The 20,046-nt window shown below is 44.4% G+C and overlaps 1 protein-coding gene across 4 annotated transcripts in view; it reads left to right on the forward strand.

Annotated features, from left to right (window-relative positions):
* Positions 1 to 2,409: 2,409 nt before the first annotated feature.
* The window catches only part of UBE3C (ubiquitin protein ligase E3C), a 118,062-nt gene continuing 100,425 nt past the window's right edge, over positions 2,410 to 20,046 (forward strand). For all 4 annotated transcript variants that reach the window (XM_082398823.1, XM_082398824.1, XM_082398825.1 and 1 more), the window contains exon 1: positions 2,410 to 2,834. In XM_082398823.1, the coding sequence (XP_082254949.1) occupies positions 2,769 to 2,834 (66 nt within the window). In that variant the 5' untranslated portion in view covers positions 2,410 to 2,768. The remainder of the gene's footprint in view (positions 2,835 to 20,046) is intronic.

Raw genomic sequence — 20,046 nt, forward strand, 5'->3', positions numbered from 1 at the left:
CAGGCCTTGATCTGGAACTTCCAGCCTCCAGACTGGGAAATAAATTTCTGTTGTCTATAAGCCACCCAGTCTGTGACATTCTGTCAAAGCAGCCTGAACCAAGACAATAAAGCTTCTTTTTCTGAAAGAAATTGATCATTAAAATTATTATGCACATAGAAAGTATATTAAACATATATCAACATTTTAAAGAATGATACAAAGCAAACACCCCTGGAAAGACCATGCAGGTTGAGAAACAATGCTGCCAGTTAACTTTGAATCTTCCCTCCAAGGTCTTCTCCCATCAGTAACTACTATCCCCCCTTTTGTGACCAAATTTTCTGTATATTTCTTTATAGTTTTATTCATTGGAATTTTCTTGGTGTTTTATTATTGGAGAATCTAAATGGGATCACTTAATCACATTGCATGAGTTCTAGTGAATTGTACTGGACAGTGTGTTGGGCATGATTTGGGATGGTAAAAGGAAGGAGTGAATTTCCAGCCTTGGGTGTACAGTGGCCTTGGTGTTAATTTAATGAATATTCTCTTGGGACCCACTCCAGTCTCCGGAGGCAACATGGCTCACCAGCAGCCCCAGGATGATCTCAAAGGAGAGGGGGTGTATCCTCTGGGGACGTCAAGGAACAGACCCATCAAATGTAAGCCTGCTGCCCTGCAACTCAGCCACGACACCTTAGGGTGTCTTTCCTGCAGAAAGAACTCATTCCTGTGTGTGAGAATGTGCTTGCAGCAGAATTTGTAACATTGACAAAACGGTGTTAACCTAAGTGCCAAACAACAGGGGAACGGTGAGATAATAAATAACGGCCCATCCTTCAGGAGGGACATAGCCCTGTACACACCTTGATTTTAGCCCAGTGAGACTTCTGACCTGCAGAGCTGTAAGATAGTAAATTTGTGTTGTTTAAGCCACTAAGATTGTGGTGATGCGTTACAGCAATGATAGGAAACTAAGACAGATAGATATGCTCTTAGCCAATTTAGAAAATTTGAAAAATACCCAGCAGATGGAGGCAGCACACCTTAATTACCAACAAAGCTGATATTGGAGAACTAGTTAAATGGGCTTTCCTGCTGTTCACTCCTGGCCTGCCTGGACCTTGGAAGAGTTTATTTGGGGCAAAATCTGAGACCTCAGAGTAGACTCACTTACTGAGGGCACATACTGGATACTACCAATATTTTAAATCTTTGCTCATCTGACAGGTTTAAAAAAGTGATGATTTGTAAAGTCTGTAAAATTTAAAAATTGATAAAATTTGTATATTTTTGATGAATCAAGGATTTCTTGACATATCAGAGTAGCTTATGTGTTAACTGGAAAACTGCACTAATCACTGGCTTTCAAAGTCTTTTGATCCTGACGATTGTGACTAATTCTCATATATATATATGAGAATATATATATAGTAAGTGTATATGTGTGTGTGTGTGTGTGTGTGTGTGTGTGTACATGCAGGATTTTTCAAACTGAGATTGAAACCCATTAGTGGGTTGTGAAATGTACTTAGTGGTTTGCAGCTGGTATTAAAAAAAAAAAAAGACAACAGAGTAAAAAAAATAGTGCATCCCACATAGTAATGAAAAACATTAGTTTTTAAGATTTTGATTTCAGTCGTGTGTATATGAAATATATGTATGTATATGATATATATTTATGTATATGTGTACACGATATATATTTCTCTGTGTATATGTGATATAGATGTATGTATATATATGTGTATATGCTATATATTTGTCTATATATTGATGTGCATGTGACAGTTATGTTAACTATGTATGCATACATGGTATACTTTTATACATGTGCATGTATGTGATATACATTTGTATCTATGTGTGTATGATATATATGTGTATATATTGAAATATGTGTGTATGAAGTTCACACATAACTGGGTCACAACGTTAAATGATGCACTCTCTACGGGCATTAAGTAATAAAGCTGATATTTTCCCCCTCAGATCAGTCAAGTTTGGTATCATCGAAAGCGTGGAGCCCGCTTCCCAGAAAAGTGCACAAACAACATCCTAGTCTAACTCCGGGGCGCAGGCGCCCACCGACCCCTGCAGCCGCCCTCGGCGCACGGTGGAGACGGGATTCGTCCGCACCGCTCGGGACGCGCGCCCCCGCCTGCCCCCCCCCCGCGCCCCCCTGCCCCCCCCGCGCCCCCCTGCCCCCGGGGCACCAGCACCCCCGCGGCACCTGCGGCCCCCCTCCCCGGGCACCTGCGCCCCACCTACGCGCCCCGGCCCCGCCCCTCATCCCTCCCGCCGCAGAGCCTGGCGCCGCCGCTTCTTCCCACGCTCCGACGCGCCGTCGATGTGGGCGCGCGCACGCGGGCGGGGCGCCGGGAGCAGCGCCGCGGCGTCGGCGTCGGGCGCGCGCACGCCGGCGGGGCGGCGCACGGCAGCGGCGGCGGCGGCCATTTTTCCTCCCGGCAGCTGCTCCGGGTGCAAGTGCGGGGTCCGCGGCCCTGCCGGCGCTCGGGCTCGGCCGGAGCGGCGGGGAGGCGTGGATGAGGGGGGAGGTGGCCGAGGGCTGCCCCCAGTGTCGCCGCCCCTCCCCCCCCAGGGCAGTCCGGGCGGGCAGAGCGCCGGCGGGCGCGGGCTCGGGGTCACTTCCTGGCGCGGCCTCGTCCTTGCCGCTCCCGTCCCGCCGGGACCCTCCCCCGGTCGCTGTCCCCGCCGGGGACCCTCCCCCGGGGCCCGCCCGCGCTCTCAGGGTCGGGCCCTCCCAGATGGGATAGGCTGTAAAGATGTTTAGTTTTGAAGGGGATTTCAAAACCAGGCCCAAGGTGTCCCTGGGAGGCGCGAGCCGGAAGGTAAGAGCGGCCTGCGTGCGGCAGCGCCGCGGGGCTGGGCGGGGTCGGCCGCGGACTCCGGGCGGGACGGCGGGCGGGGGGCCGGCTCGGGTCCGGGAGGGGTCCATCGCGGTGGAGGGACGCGCGGGGGGCGGGCTGCGGGGTCACCTGCTCCGACGGCTCAAAGCGGGTTTGGAAGGAAAGCTGATGGGGAAAAGGGCTTTGTGGACCGGAATCGCCCAGAAGCTGCAAGGATGCTGAGGGTGGACGGCCTTTTATACTTAGGTAGTGAAAAACTCAGGGCAAAGGACACAGTGTTTCTTTCAGAAATGAACTTTAGATACTTTATCACACTTGACATCTGATGGTGATTGCTTTTAGAGTACTACGTGGGGGTCTTGTCTGCTGTAGAAAGTAAGTAGAATGTGTTTGTTCATGACAACAGTCTCTGAAGTTGAGGCGGAACTCCTCATCATTGGCCACGTGTTTGAATCCAAGGCCATGAAAGTCGTCCTTTACCAGCCTTTTGGAAACATTTCTGGAGAGACTCTAGCACGTTTTTTCTGTTACGACTGCTCGTATGATTATTCTTAGGATAACAGTTTAGAATAAGGGCGGACAAACTAGTTCCTGTGCTGTCCTCTCTGATGACTGGCATATACTGATTCGGTGGAATTGCTAACAAGTAGTTCAGCGTCAGTGTTGCTTCATTTGCTTGCTTTTTACCACTTCTCCACTGGATCCCTTCTCTGCCTGTTTTAGTTTTGTCAGACTAAAAATAAAGTGTGGTCGCCCTTGCTTAGAGTGTTGGAAAAGTTCAAGTGAGTATAACTAGCGGATTGTTTACTAAATAATTTTCTAAAGTGTTCTTTCAGTGGTTCGTCTGTCCTTTCTTCTGTATTAGTGTATCCTGTATGTTACACTTAACGACGGGGTTGGCACATGACTGAGCGGATGCTCAAGTCCATGTAAGAATATCCGTTTTAAATTGTACTATGGGGTATGTATATGATGGTTTCTGAGGGTAGAGGAGGGGAACCCAGCAGGGATTTGGGAAGGAAGTTTGCTGATAATTTACAAGCTTTGGGTTTTGCATTGTGGTGATTGGTTAGAGGCTGCAGAACTAGGTGCCAGACTAGGTGCTGTGTAGGTGTTGTGCAGGGCTGGCGTGGGTCACATTCAGTGGCTTGGGTGTTCATGAAAATTCCAAATGAGATCAAAGGACTTCTGCCATTGGAAGGGGCCTTGGAGAACCTCTGGGCCAGATCTAGTTTACAGGTGGGATAGAGAGCTGTTGAGTGATTGCACAGCCACATAGCAAGCTGGGGGCAGGTCACCACCTTAGAATCCATGTCACCTCACTTATGTAGGACCTTGTGACTTCTGTTACAGACAGGAGTGCCCTGGCAGGTCCTGCTAGGGTGTTGATCCTGTTTTCTCACCATGTAACACATCTCTTCTTTAAGGAAAATAGTTATCTATTGATCAGAATCTCAAGGGGAGATTTCACGTCTTGCTTTTCAGCTGTGCGAAACAATTTTTCCCCCCTTTTTATCCCCCTTTTCATTGAGGTTTAGACTTAACATACAGTCAGGGTCACAAACATTAAGTGTCTGTGTCTTAGGCCATGTCCCCTAGAAGCCTGAGGAGGAAATCCTTGTGCAGGTGACATTGAGGAGGGAAGAGGAGAGGGCAGGGGACAAGGGGTTTTCTGGGTTGGAGTTTATCTTTAGCCGGATCCCAGCGACAACTCTGGAGCGTGGCTGGCGTCACAGAGTTGTTCCTTCTTGAGGTGAGGGGGCTGGCATTTTGTATCCCCGTATCATTTAGTCGTTGTCTGCAGGCTGCCCCTGGGGTGGGTGGGAGTGTAATTCTCCAGAGAGGGTGGCAGTAAGGAGCCCACCGCAGTCGCTCTGCAGTGGCTGGGGGATGGGTGCATTGGCCTGGTACCGGAATCTGGGCAGGGGATTAACTGTAGGTTCGGCTGGAAGGATTTTTACATATGAACACACCCGTGGGCCCACCACTCCCATCAAACAACATGCCCAGCATTCCAGAGGCCCCCATCTGGACCCTTCCATTCTAAGCCCTCCTACCCAAAGGTAACTACTATTCCGACCTTTATTACCACAGATCAGTTCTGCCTGTTGAACTTCTTGTGCGTAGCGGCCCCTCTTTTTGGAGCTGGCGCCTGTGGCTCAGCATTTGGTCTGAGAGGTGGGATCCATCATCTTATTCTGGTTGCATTGTCTGAACGTGCATAGCACACTTGATCCGTATTTGTTGTATGTGTCTCTGGGTGGACACATGCTCTCACTCGCTGCTCACACAGGGCACGTGGGTTTAGCTCCCGTGCACCCTGCCTCGTTCTGAGCGTTTCAGTGGCTCCACTTCCTTGCCAACACTTAGCGTTGTCAGTCATTTTCATTTGGCAGTTCTGGTGGGTGTGTAGTTTCATTGTAGTTTTTTTAAAGTTTTATTGATTGATTGATTGATTGCTTGCTATGTTGGGTCTTCGTTTCTGTGCGAGGGCTTTCTCTAGTTGCGGCAAGCGGGGGCCACTCTTCATCGCGGTGCGCGGGCCTCTCTTGTTGCGGAGCACAGGCTCCAGACGCGCAGGCTCAGTAGTTGTGGCTCACGGGCCTAGTTGCCCCGCGGCATGTGGGATCTTCCCAGACCAGGGCGCGAACCCGTGTCCCCTGCATTGGCAGGCAGATTCTCAACCACTGCGCCACCAGGGAAGCCCTCATTGTAGTTTTAATTTTGTTTCCTAACAACTGATGATGTTGCGCACCCACATATGCTTATTTTCCTTAATTCTTTTGCTGCAACATAAGTCCTTTGCCTCATTTAAAAAACAAAAACTCATAATGATCTTTCCCCCATGTCTTAAGAAGGGAAAATTTCAAACAATAATTTAAGTTTAGCGGAAACTGAATAGTTGCCACTTTTTGAATAAATACATCTCCCCCGCCCCAAATTAAATGAATATTTAAAATGTTTATTTGTAAAGGTTCTTTGAAGGATCTGAAACATTGTAAGGAAAAGTTCATGCGTTGTAATCTTGTTGGGGAGATAAGATTTACACAGTTAAACATTAAATAACAATAGAGAGAGCAATTACCACATTCTGGGTTTCCCTTGGGCTGATTCAGGAAAGAATAGAGTTGGTTGGGGCTTAGTCTTGAAGGATGCGTGGAATTAGGGTAGCTGGGAAGCAAGGGTATTCCAGGTGGGTGGAAGGGTATACATTGAGTAGGTATATACTGGATTGGGTAGGTATATACTGAGTCTAAGTCACATAGGTTTCCACTTTTTAATATTTCTAAAGTCAGGATACATGGTGGCATGACATAGTTTATTGGCAGTATCTTTTTCTATTCTTGGTAGTGCATAGAAGAATATCTTAATGGTCATTTGATTACAAGTATAGAAATCCACTGTTATTAGCATCTTGCCTTAATGTGGTTCATTTGTTACATTGATGAACCAATAGCAGTACATTAAGATTCATTCTTTGGGTTGTGCTTTAAGTGGGTTTTGACAAATGTATAATGACATGTATCCGCCATTACAGCATCATAGAGAATAGTTTGTTGCCCTAAAAATCCACTGTGCTTTACCTATTCATCTTCTCCCTTATCCCTCACACACCGCCGCCCCCCTGCCCCCAATCTCTGGCCACCGCTGATCTTTTTACTGTCTCCATAGTTTTGCCTTTCTAGAATGTCATGTAGTTGGAATCATACGGTGTGTAGCCTTTTCAGATTTGCTTCTTTCACTTAGCAGCATACAGTTAAGGTTCCTCCATGCCTTTTCATAGCTTGCTAGCTTGGTTTTTTATCTTATTTTTTATTAACAGACTATTTTTGTAGAGCAGTTTTAGTCTTAACAGAAAAAAACTAATGGGAAAGTACAGAGAGTTCTCACTCCATCTTCCTAGCACATAGTTTTCTCTATTATTTCCATTTTGCCATAATGTGGTACGTTTGTTACAATTGATGTACCAATATTGATACCTTATTATTAAAAAAAATTTTTTTTTATTATTATTTATTTATGGCTGTGTTGGGTCTTCGTTTCTGTGCGAGGGCTTTCTCCAGTTGCAGCGAGCGGGGGCCACTCTTCATCGCGGTGCGCGGGCCTCTCACTATCGCGGCCTCTCTTGTTGCGGAGCACAGGCTCCAGACGCGCAGGCTCAGCAATTGTGGCTCACGGGCCCAGTTGCTCCGTGGCATGTGGGATCTTCCCAGACCAGGGCTCGAACCCGTGTCCCCTGCACTGGCAGGCAGACTCTCAACCACTGCGCCACCAGGGAAGCCCCCCTTGATACCTTATTATTAAGTCAGTTTATATCAGGGTTCAATCCAGGTGTTGTACGTTCTGTGAGTTTTGATCTTTTGAGACTGGCTTCTTTAACTTAGGAATATGCTTTTAAGGTTGTTCCAGGTCTTTCCTGGCCTGATGGCTCTTTTTTTTTTTTTCCCCCCCTCTAAATTGCTGAATACTATTCCATTGTCTGGATGTACCACAGTTTATTTGTCCCTTCACCTGCTGAAGGAAATCTTGGTTGCTTCCAAGTTTTAGCAATTATGAATAAAGCTGCCATAAACGTCCACATGCAGGTTTTGTGTGTGGACATAGTTTTCAGCTCCTTTTTGTAAATATCAAGGAGCGCCATCGTATGGTAAGATTATGTTTAGTTTTGTAATTAACTGCCAAACTGTATTCCAAAGTGGCTGCACCGTTTTGCGTTCCCACCAGCAGTGATGAGAGTTCCTGTTGCTCCACATCCTCGCCAGCACTTGGTGTTGTCAGTGTTTAAATTTTGGCCATTCTATTAGGTATGTAGTGGTACCTCATTGTTTTAAGTTGCATTTCCCTGTTGACATGTGATGTGGAGCATCTTTTCATAGGTGCTTATTTACCATCTGCGTATCTTTGTTAAGATGTCTGTTCAGGTCTTTATCCCAGTTTTTAATTGGGTTGTTTGTTTTCTTACTGTTGAGTTTTAGCAGTTCCTTACATACATTTTCAATGTATTTGTATATATTTTGCAGATATAAACTCTTTTCAGAGAGGCCTTTTGCATATATCTTCTCCCAGTTTTGAGCTTGTCTTTTCATTCTCTTAACAGTCTTTTGCAGAGCAGAAGTTTTTAATTTTAATGAAGTCCAGTTTTATCAGTTTTTTTCTTTCATGAATTGTGCTTCTTATGTCGTATCTAAAAAGTCATTGCCAAACACAATGTCACCTGGCTTTTTTCCTGTGTTAACTTCTAGTAGTATTATAGTTTTGTATTTTACATTTAGGTCTGTGATCCATTTTGGGTTAATTTTTGTGCAAGGTGTTAAGGTCTATGTCTAGATTTTTTAATTTTTTCTTTCTGTTTTGGCATGTGGATATCCAGTTGTTCCAGCATATTTGTTGAAAAGCTGTCCTTTCTTCGTTGAATTGCCTTTGCTCCTTTGTCAAAAGATCAGTTGGCTGTGTTTTTATATGTCTATTTCTGGGCTTGCTATTCTGGCCCGTTCATCTATTTGTCTGTTCTGGATTTTTTTGTTTTGCTTTGTTTTTGCCAGTGCCGTACTGTCTTGATTTCTGGAGCTTTATGGTAAGTCTCAAAGTCAGCTAGTGTCAGTCCTCCGACTTTGTTCACCTTTTTCTTCAGCATTGTGTTGGCTTTTTTGGGTCTTTTGCTTTCCATATCAACCTTAGAGGCAGTTTGTTGATATTCACAAAATAACTTACATATATTTATATATATATTTTTAAAGCTACTGTATTTTAGGTGTATTTGTTGCATTTGTTTTTATTGAAATATAGTTGATGGTACAATATTATATAAGTTACAGGTGTACAAGAGTAATTCACAGTTTTTAAAGGTCATACTTATAGTTATTATAAAATATTGGGTATGTTCTCTGTGTTGTACGAACTTATTGGGATTTTGATTAGGAATGTGTTGAATCTGTAGATCAAACAAGTTAGGAAAAATTGATCTTGACAATATTGAGTCTTCCTATTCAACATGAAATGTCTCTCCATTTGTGCATTTCTTTGATTTTATTCATCAGGCTATTGTAATTTGCCTTATATAGACCGAAGTATTTCTTTTTTGGGGGGTGCTAATATAAACAATACTGTGTTTTTAATTTCCAGTTCCAAATGTTCATTGTTGGTTTACAGGAAGGCAATTTTGTTTTGTATTTACCTTTTTACCAATTTCTCCCTATTTCCCCCACCCCTATCCACCCAGCCCCTGGCAGCTACTTTTCTACTCTCTTTTTTGACTTTGACTTTTTTTTGTTTGACTTTTTTTGTTTTTTTTTTCAAGATTCCATGTATAAGTGATACCTACAGTATTTGTCTTTCTGTGGCTTATTTCACTTAGCTTAAGGCCCTCAAGGTCCATCCATATTTCTACACATGGTAGAATTTCCTTCTTTCTCTTGGCTGAATAATATTCTCCTGTGTGTATGCACCACATCTTTATCTGTTCGTCTGTTTGATGACCACTTAGGTCTTCGTATCTTTATTATTTTGAATAATGCTGCAATGAATATAGTGGTGCAGATATCTTTTCAATACCTGTTTTCATTTCTGTTGGATAGCTACCAAGAAGTGGGATTGCTGGACCATAAGGTAGTTCTATTTTTAATTTTTTGAGGAACCTTCATATTGTTTCCATAGTGGAAATGTTATTTATTTATTATTATTATTATTTTTTTAAAAGTCAAATTCCAGTTGTTCATTGATGGAATATGGAACAGCAATTGACTTTTGTATGTTAATCTTGTATCCTGCAGTATTGCTATAATCACCTATTAGTTCCAGGAGTTTTTTGTTAATTCTTTGGGGTTTTCTACAGAGATGATCAAGTCATCTGTGACCAAAGACAGTTTTATTTCTTTCTTCCCAATCTGTATAGCTTTTGTTTCCTTTTCTTGCTTTATTGCATTAGCTAGAGCTAATGATGTCAAAAAGGAGTGGTAAGAGAAGATATCCTTGCTTTCTTCCTCATCTTAGTGGGAAAGTTTCTAGTTTCTCACCATTAAGCATGATGTTAGCTGTAGGTATTTTGTGGTGGTTCTTTATCAAGTTGAGGAAGTTCCTATCTATTTCTAGTGTGTTGAGAATTTTTGTCGTGAATGGGTGTTGGTTTTTTTAAATTTACTTTTAATTTTTTAAATTTTTAAATTTTTATTTTCTTTTTTGGCCACATGGCGTGGCATGTGGGATCTTAGTTCCCCAACCAGGGATTGAACCTGTGCTCCCTGCAGTGGAAGCACGGAGCCCTAACCACTAGACTGCCAGGGAATTACCTGGGTGTTGGATTTTGTCAGATGCTTTTTACTGTATGATCATATACTTTTCCTTAGTCTGTTGATGTGATGGATTACACCAAGTGTTGTTTGAATGCTGAACCAGCCCTGCATACCTAGCATAAATCCCACGTGGTTATGATGTATAATTCTTTTTATACGTTGTTGCATTCAGTTTGGTAGTGTTTTGTTTGGGGATTTTTGCATCTGCGTTCCGGAGAGAGTAGCTTTTATTTCTCGTGATGTCTTTTTCTGGTTTTTGTATTAGGGTACTGCTGGCCTCGCAGAATGAGTTTCACTGTAGAGCCTGCCGAAACCAGCTACTGTAATGTTAATTTCCCCTTTCGATAAGTCTAGAATACTCTTAGGATTGTAAGCACTCTGATTGGTTAGTTTTACATAACTGCCCTCTATTGTGTAATTGGAGGTCTTACCTAAAATATTTTAACCTAAAAGAAGTCCACGCTGTTCCGCTTTGAGACGCTGGCAGTTGACGCACGTGTTGTCGTACTGCTCTGTGCATCTTGCAGTGGAACACAAACTGTTGTTTACACGTCTGACATCAAGTAAAGTAGAAACATTTTCTAAAATCAGATTTTAAGATTTACTGTCAGAGCTCGTATTATTACCTTCCTGTTTTATCTAGCAGCGCCACATCTGTTCTCTTGAATATGATTTTCCATACTCTTCACACACGAGACGGAACGCTGTAAGTTCTCTGTAGCATATAAGGTCAGGAACTCTTGATCTGGTTCCTAGGGAAACCAAGCAGAGTGGAAGGGCTGAGACTTTGTCTAATTCTCTTTGGACTTCTAATCAGGGTCTGGGGTGAGGCAAGCAAGGCGCGTAGGGCACAAAATTTAAGGAGGCTCTGACTCGAGATGCGTAGGTGCAGGGCTTAAGGTGGCACTCGGGTTCATGGCCCTGAGAGTGAGTGCCTCCTTAAATTTTGTGCTCAGGCACCTACCTGGCTTGCCTTCCCTAGTCCTGTCTGGCTTTGCACACTCCAGTGTGTGCTGATTTTCTTGAGTTACAGAGTTAGTTGCCAACTAGGTCTCTTAGCTAAGGTAATAAACAAGTCATCTCATAGGACTGTAGAAGAGCCCTCAAATGAGGTTATTGCAAAAGCAGTGAAGAGTTTTCCTCTGTCTCTTTCCCTTTTTTCTTATAACTTTAAAGAATGCGGGCACCTAGGAGTTTGGAAGTTAAGCATTTTATTCTTTGACCGTGACCCTTATTTTATACCACCGTGTCCTTGTTCTCCGGCCACGGCCTCTTCACGCCTTCTGTTGCCTGTGCCGCTCGTGAGCATGAAGGCAGGAGCAGGAGCTTCCTTCTGGCCGAGTGTCTCCGGAGTCCATCACCTTCAGTGGTGACCAAGTTAAAGTTGCAGATGCCTGCTGGGGGGTGTGGGTGGCAGCGTAAATCGGCACAGCCTACCTGGGGGATGGTTTAACAGCACGCATCAGGAGTCGTAAACAGGTACGACCCCTCTAAATCCAGTAAGTCTACTTTTAGAAATTTATTCTAAGAAACTAATTTGACGGGTGCATGGGATAGATGCGTGAGAAAGAAAAGATGGTGTTTGTGGCATTACTTACAGTATTGAAAAATTCAAAACAATCTAAATGTCTAACGATAGGAGATTTGTTAAATGGTATCACAGTGCGGTGGGGTACTATACAACTGTTCAAAGTGGTCATGATCTATATTTGTTAATATTTATCATTTATTGATGTCTACTCATTATATGTATTAAACTGTGTCATTGTTAGTGGAAATAAGCAGATTGCAAAGCAGTAGTGCAGTCTGCATTAAATTATGTTACTCTGAACAGTCATGATCTCTGCTTTACCAGTGTCTTGATTTCCAATGAACAGAGGTCTGGTTCTCTGTTCGTCCATCATAGTGGCTTAAAGCAGCACATTTTTGTTCTCGCGCTCTCGCTCTGTGGGGCAGGCATCCGAGAGCAGCTTGCAGGGTGGTTCTGGCCTAGGGGCTCTGGAGGCTCAGGCATCGGAAGCCTTGCCCGGTGCTGGGGGAGCCACTGTGGGGCTGGCTCATGCCTGTGCCTGGAGGCCAGTGATGGGTCCTGGCGGGAGGTGTCAGCTCCTGCCACTTGGACATCACCCTAGGGCTGCCTGAGTGTCCTGCTGACCTGGCAGCTGGCTTCCCCGGAGCCAGTGACGCAGGAGAGCAGGGAGAACGAGGCGAAGCCTGTTACGAGGGAGTCCTGAAAGTCACACGTTGTCACTTTTGTCCTATTTTATTTGTCAATCCAGTCCACACTCAAGGTGAGAGGAATCAAACTCCACCAGTTTGGAAATGTAACAAGGAAAGAAGTTGGTAAACTAGGAACAGCTTAGAAAACTGGTGAAACAGAGAGCTGACTTAAAATTCCCTTCTCCCAGGCAAGGCTCCCTGACTGTGAGCTGGCCTTTCCTGTGAGCTGTTAAGCTCTTGCGTTCCTGCACGGTCTTACCTGAAATGTTATCTGTTAGGCAGTTTATTTGAGGTAAGCATCTTCCTCAAAAAAGCCTCAGAATCATGAGAGGCTGCCATTTATTTGCAGCAATTTGAATTCACTTAGATCATTTACCTTTTTAATCCAACCACCCTTGGAGAAAAGGGGGGGAATATACAGGGGAGTAAGTCATATGGGAATGAAAGTGTTTGGCTTGTCACTTTGACAGCCATAGGGCAGAAGGTAGATGCATCAGGCCATTGGAGAGAGGGAGTGAAGTAGGAGAGCATCAAAGTACATTTCTGGCCATCTGAGAGCTGCTTGGGGCGCCTTGTGCCAGAACGGAGGGGGGAAGCCTGTTTCCCTCCTTTTCCAGGGCCTATTCTCAGGGCCCCGGGCGGGCAGCATAATGTCAGTGCCCTCGGCTCTCGTGTGCTGGCCTGGGATTCTCACCACTGTTGACAGGTTGAACGTCGTTGCCACCAGTTAGAGGGATCAGCGCGGGCAGAGGCGTCCGGCCCTGGAGAGGTGGCAGTCGCCTACAGACTGTGCAGCTGGCTGCAGTCGGGGGCTGGGGAGACGGGCAGTCAGGGGCCAGGTCATAAAGGGGCACCTTGGGAGCCACTGAAGGCTTTTGAAGCAGTGAAGTGACCCTGAGCAAACTCAGATTTTAGAGAGACGATTGTGGGGCAGTGCAGGGGCTGGACACCAGGCAAGAGACAGGCAGCTGTAGTTGTGCCGAGGAGTAGTGAGGGCCTGAAGCAGGCGGCAGGAACTGAGTGGAGGGGTTCAGGGCTGTCGAGGAGCCAGAACTGATGAGCTCTGGGGGACAGGCATCACGCCAGGTGTCAGTCTGGGGTGACAGGAGTGGACAGTGAGCCCGTAATCCGACACGAGGCTGAGTTCCTAGGGGCGTGTTCAACGCAAGATGCTTGGGGTTGCTCACTAGGCAGGTGGGGTGCTAGTCTGGAGCTTCAGGTAGAGGCTGGGAGTCCGTTGGTCTGTCAGTAGGTAACAGCTGAAGTTGTGAGATGCTCTGGACAGTGTTCTGCTGAGAAGACATGTGGGCTCAGGACAAAACCCCGAGGGATGCCGGCGTTTACAGAAACGGAGAAAGAGGGGCACGCCGGGGAGAGGTGCTGCTGGGGCCGGTGCGTGGCCAGCCAGCAGGCGTGCCAGTGTGCGCGGACGGTAGTACCGACTGCGAGGCCGCGAGCAGAGCAGAGCTCATTAGGAAAGCGGGGCTTGTTGGAGGACCTCAGCCCTTTTGTACTGGTGTTGAGGTTTTATTTGCTGTAGCTGTGACTGTGTCCTGTGGACTGACCATAAGACATTTATGTAAACTCTAGGTTATTCCAAAGCTGAGGATCCAATTGTTCAGTCTATTTTCTAAAATTAAAATTTTGTTTTCTTTTTAAAATTACTGTGCATGTTCTTTGTATGAGCTGTGTATGAGGAAGTATATACATGTTCATCCTTTACTTTTGGACATTTAGATTGTTTCTATTTTGTCGTGAACAGCATCTTTATAGCCAATGATTTATAATTATTTTTTAGGATACATTGCAGAAAGAAGCTGAATTGCTTGGTCAGTGTGCACATAGGCTTTTGATGTGTTTTGTTCTCTAGAAAAAATTATATCAATTTCCATTCCCTGGTCTTAGCAGTTAAGTGCTGCCTTAGCCTCTGTGCAGTTGCAGGGAGCCTCCGAGGGCACTTTCTCGCCAGGGTGTCTCTGTTTTCTCTCCTTATTTGTTAGTTACCTACACTGTGTCCCCTCAGGGTTTGTCCTCCTGCTTGTTGTATGCTCTCGCCTCTTCTTGACTCCTTCTCTGTGAGGCGGAGGTGTTGGCAGCCCGTAGAGGAAGAAATCAGGGCTCAGAGATTCCACATCATTTAGTGAAGTATGTGAACCCTGGTCTGGCTGTTGGATGTTGTGTAGTCTGCATGTCTTGTGTTGTTTCTCGCTTTGTTTAAGCTCTCCTTTAACTGCTTGGCAAGTTGAGGACCGTGTTCTGCAGGCACTGAAAGGATGGCTTTAACAATCCTATGTCTTTTTGAATTAATTTTTCTTATAATGCAGCTTTAGTGCTCTAACTTTTTTAGGAACATTAGTAAACTGTAGTGTGTTGGCAAGCAGCACAGTTCATAGCACATCTTTACTGTGAAAGATGAAATGTAAAAAGTAAAATGGGGGCTTGAAAAAATGCTTATCTTCCTAACCAATTGTCTGCAACTTACTCATCTTTTCTGGGCTTCTTGTTTTCACATCTTGTAATGGGAAAGTCATAATTCTTGATAATGAGAAAGTTAGATTATCACTATAGTCTTCCTTGGTCTAATAACGTTTCCATTTCTAATCTCCAGTCAGTGGCCTTTAAAAAAAGTTACCTTTTTTTTAATTGAAAAAGTTACAAAAACTGAGACTCTTCTAAAGGGCATATAATGAAGTCTTCCTCTCACTGAGACTCCAAACTTCCCCACTCTTACCAGTTTCCTCAATCTTTTCAAAACTAGAGTAAATATAAATAAACATGTGCCCCTAGCTTTTTAAATAACAGTGAGAGCTACTGTTCTCCTCAGCACTGTGTCTTAGTGACGATTCCACACCAGCACCTTTACATGTAGTTTCTCTTCATGGATGCATAATATTCCACTGAATGGTTGTATCATAGAACCACTTTCCTATTGATAGATGTATGTGTGCAGGTTGTTTCCAGGGTTTTGCTAGTAAAACAGTGCCATAATTAATACACAGTTTTGGTGTAAGAAAAGAAGGTCTTTAAAAAAAAAGAAAAGAAGGTCTTTTGGAATTTATTGTAATGAGATATAAACGATTGCATTTTATTTTGGTACTTTATTTTTTTTTAACAAATAAATTTATTTATTTATTGGCTGCATTGGGTCTTTGTTGCTGCGCATGGGCTTTCTCTAGTTTCGTCGAGCAGAGGCTACTCTTCATGGTGGTGCGAGGGCTTCTCCTTGCGGTGGCTTCTCGTTGCAGAGCACGGGCTCTAGGCGCGTGGGCTTCAGTAGTTGCAGCATGCGGACTCAGTAGTTGTGGCTCGCGGGCTCTAGAGCGCAGGCTCAATAGTTGTGGCGCACGGGCTTAGTTGCTCCGCGGCATGTGGGATCTTCCCGGACCAGGGCTCGAGCCCGTGTCCCCTGCATTGGCAGGCGGATTCTCAACCACTGTGCCACCCAGGGAAGCCCGGGTACTTTATTTTTAAATGAGCTCTTTTCACATTTTATGCTCTTTACACATGTTAATATGTGCATAAATTTTGTTCTAGTCTTTTTTCTATATAGTGTTTGAATTGGGAATCATATTGTACACTGTTTTATAAATATAATTTTTAGTAACTTATTACTGTATTTTGATGCACTTTTAAATATTTGCATGTATGTGAAGTTGGTTGCTGTTATATTGCCATAAACGTTCTTTCTAATGGGTCTATAAAAGAAGGAAAAATCCACAGATCATAGGTTGTGCATTATTTACAAATAAAAACTTTTGCTAACTTTTAACATCTTAATTAACTCAAAGTATTTTTCTTGAATATTCTTCAAATTGTGTAAAACTATTAGTATTGTGTTAGTGCATGAGAGTGGGAAAATATACTAACTTGAAACATGTGAAACTGATTGTTCTATTTACATTGGTAAATGGAGTAAATTGCTAATGGAAAATAATCCAAATATTTTGGAAACAAAGGAAATCTCACAGTTTTTTAAAAATCAAGGTATTAATAAACATGCTAAACTTATTTTTATAAGTGGTTAGCAGTCAATTTGAGCATTTGGTTTTATGGAAATTGTCATGTTATGTACGTTTACTTTGACCTATACTCAAATTTTTGACCATAAATTTTTTTTTTGATTCTGATGGTTAATGAAATCTAATTTAAACTATATATGACTTACTTTTTAAAAACTTCATTTTGTTCCCACTAAATTCATTTGCATGAAGAAAGCATTTTCCCCCCTTTAAAAAACATCTTTGTTAATGGTATTTGTGAAGTTTGGCCATATTTAATTTTCAGAGAAGATAAGATAATGTGCCTAAGGCTCAAAGATCAAATAGGGAAGTTTGCTGTAATTTACTGTTGTTTACATATTGATGAATAGGGTTAGTGTCACAGCTGTGGAGGTGAGAGATTAGCTTTGAAAGCAACAGGTTTGCCATAGGAACAATAGGTTTAGTCATTCCAAAAACAGTTGATTCAGTGTACTTTATGAAACTTGTATATAACTGGGCTGGGAAACCCTAACTTGCCTAGGCCTGTAGACTCTAAAAGGTAAAAGCTATTTTCAGTTATAATAAATTGAAACCAAAAATTTGTTAAGAATGAAAATCTAAATGTGCATTTTACTGGTACCTTACTGTTCTCTTCCTCCCAGCCACTTAATTGATGAACTTATTCTTGGCTTTGTGGAGCTGTTTTTAAAAACTTAGGTTCTGGAGTAGCTTCATTAGTACCTTATTCTAAAAAAGTGAGAAAGTATTACACGTACTTGGATAATAATTCAAGCAGTAGAAAATAAAGATTCAAATAAAATGATCATCTCCCTGCCTTTCACCCCACTGCTCACTCCCCGAGTCCCTGATCCTTGTAATGGGTCTGTGTTCCCAGGTTCTTCCCTGTCCTCTCAGAGCTGTTTTCTGCGCATGGAATCACTGAGATGTGCACTCTTCTCTCGTTTGAACACACGCTAGAGCGCGTTGAACAGACTGCTGTGCTTCTCCCTCCAGCACTACATCTGGGCATAGTTCCCGATCAGTACAAATAGATCTACTGCCTTTTTCAAAAAGCTGTGTATGGGCTTCCCTGGTGGCACAGGGGTTAAGAAACTGCCTGCCAACGCAGGGGACACGGGTTCAAGCCCTGGTCCAGGAAGATCCCACATGGTGCAGAGCAACTAAGCCCGTGCGCCACAACTACTGAGCCTGCGCTCTAGAGCCCACGTGCCACAACTACTGAAGCCCGCGTGCCTAGAGCCCGTGCTCCACAACAAGAGAAGCCACCGCAATGAGAAGCCCGCACACCGCAACAAAGAGTAGCCCCCGCTCACAGCAACTAGAGAAACCCGTACACAGCAACGAAGACCCAACGCAGCCAAAAATAAATAAATAAAAAAAAAAAAAAAAAGAAGCTATGTCCGATACTCCATGTAATGAGTGTTCTGTTAAGTTATTTAGCTGTCATGTATTTTAATGGCCATATAGGTTGTTTTCAGCTTTTTTGCTAATTTAAACAGCACTGTGGTGCATATATTTGTATATGTGCCAATAATATTTGTAGGTTAAATTTCTAGAAGTGCTAGGTCAAAGGCTGTTTTTATATAGATATTCCCAAATTGCCCTCTAAGGAGATCATATCAGTGTAAGAAAGTGGCTGCTGTCCACCTTCATCTCAGTGTGTTATCTGAGGTTTAAAGTTTGCCAGTTAGATGGGTTAAAAGGCCTATCATTGTGTTTTTATTGCATTTTTTCCTAAAAATGAGTAAAGATGAAGTTCTTATGTTTAAAATATATTTTTGTTTATTTCCCTATGTACTGTTTATAGCTTTTGCTAATTTTTCTATTTATTTATTAACTTATTTTTGGCTGTGTTGGGTCTTCGTTGCTGTGTGCGGGCTTCCTCTAGCTGCGGCGAGTGGGGGCTACTCTTCGTTGCGGTGCGTGGGGTCCTCATTACAGTGGCTTCTCTTGTTGTGGAGTGTGGGCTCTAGGCATGTGGGCTTCAGTAGTTGTGGCGCATGGGCTCAGTAGTTGTGGCTCACAGGCTGTAGAGCGCAGGCTTAGTAGTTGTGGCACACGGGCTTTGTTGCTCTGCGGCATGTGGGATCTTCCCAGGCCAGGGCTTGATCCCACGTCCCCTGCATTGGAAGGCGGGTTCCCAACCACTGCGCCACCAGGGAAGTCCCATAGTGGTATTTATTTCAACACCCAATAGAAAAATCGAGCTAGGACATCGAGTCTGTGGCTTCCCTGAAGTGCTTGTTCTTTTTTTTATTATTTATTTTTATTTTCTTTTGGCTGCGTTGGGTCTTCGCTGCTGCGTGCGGGCTTTCTCTAGTTGCGGCGAGCGGGGGCTCCTCTTCATTGCCGTGTGCGGGCTTCTCATTGCAGTGGCTTCTCTTGTTGAGGAGCACGGGCTCTAGGAGCGCGGGCTTCAGTAGTTGTGGCGCGTGGGCTCTAGAGCGCAGGCTCAGTAGTTGTGTTGCATGGGCTTAGTTGCTCCGCGGCACGTGGGATCTTCCCAGACCAGGGCTCGAACCCGTGTCCCCTGCATTGGCAGGCGGATTCTTAACCACTGCGCCACCAGGGAAGCCCTGGAGTGCTTGTTCTGATGAGGCAGGCGTGGGCGCCAGGGATGGACTGCTTCTCTAACCCTGGCCCGGATGGCTAGGGTGAGTTCCTGGACGCTGACTCCCATTGTGCACTGTGGTAGGTTTGTTGGTTTGCTCTTTTCGCAGCCTGGTGAAATTTCACTTTGGGAAGTTAATAGTTATTTACTGGTTCGAGCCATGTGTAGGCACTCAGAATTGCGAGTTAGGATCAGGCCTGTGCCTTTATTTTTCCCAACTGACTGCTGGGCCTGACATACTTTGATCATTCATTACTGCTGTTTTAAGGGATGGAGTTTGTTTTGTTTTCTTATTTTCTGCTCGTCTTCAGAATAACCACACCCCGACTGGCCCTGTGTGGCGTAACCTGCTGAAGAGTGACCTTCCACGGCATTTGGTGGCCACATCTTTGAGGATGGTGCCCGTGTGGCCTCCAGGATTCTGACTAGTGCAGATACAGTCGTTTTCTGCATGTTGAGTAGTCAGCCCTGTGTGCTGGGTACCCGTCTGTGAATGTGAACTCACCCGTTCATTGTGTGGAGGAATAGGAGTGGAGGTCATCTTCTCTTCATGGAAGAGATGACATTTAAGCTGAGTCTCACCTAAGGCGAGTGGGCGCTTGCCAGGTGCATGTCAGTGCCAGGAGGGAGGGCCAGGCTGGGGAGGGGTGGGGGGTTTGAGACTTGGAGGGTAGTTGGGGGGCACGCCGTGCTGGTGGTGCAAGAGAAAGAGGAGGAGGTGTTTGACCGGAATATTCCTGCGCCCAAGGCTGTGTTTGAACTTGACCCCTTAGAACACACTGGCCGTCCTCAAATTACGGTCTCAGATAGGCTACCATGAAGTAGGAAAATAAGTCCAGCGTGGTAGGTTTTACATAACTTTGGTTCATGTAAATGAGCATTGAGAAGAGATGGCTCCGTCTAGTGTCCAGTGGTGTTTCAGGAAATGAGTATTAGATATTGCAGTTTTTGTTTGTTTTAAAGGCGTAGCAGCCCTCTGTGCAGGTAGAGGGTGGGAAGCCACGGAAGGAGTTTAAGCTTAATTCATGGGTGATTTGAACTTTGAATTTTCAATCCATACTTCTTCCCTGTTC

Source organism: Balaenoptera borealis (assembly GCF_965194805.1).
Source record: "Balaenoptera borealis genome assembly, chromosome: 7".
In the NCBI taxonomy this organism is placed as follows: Eukaryota; Metazoa; Chordata; class Mammalia; order Artiodactyla; family Balaenopteridae; genus Balaenoptera; species Balaenoptera borealis.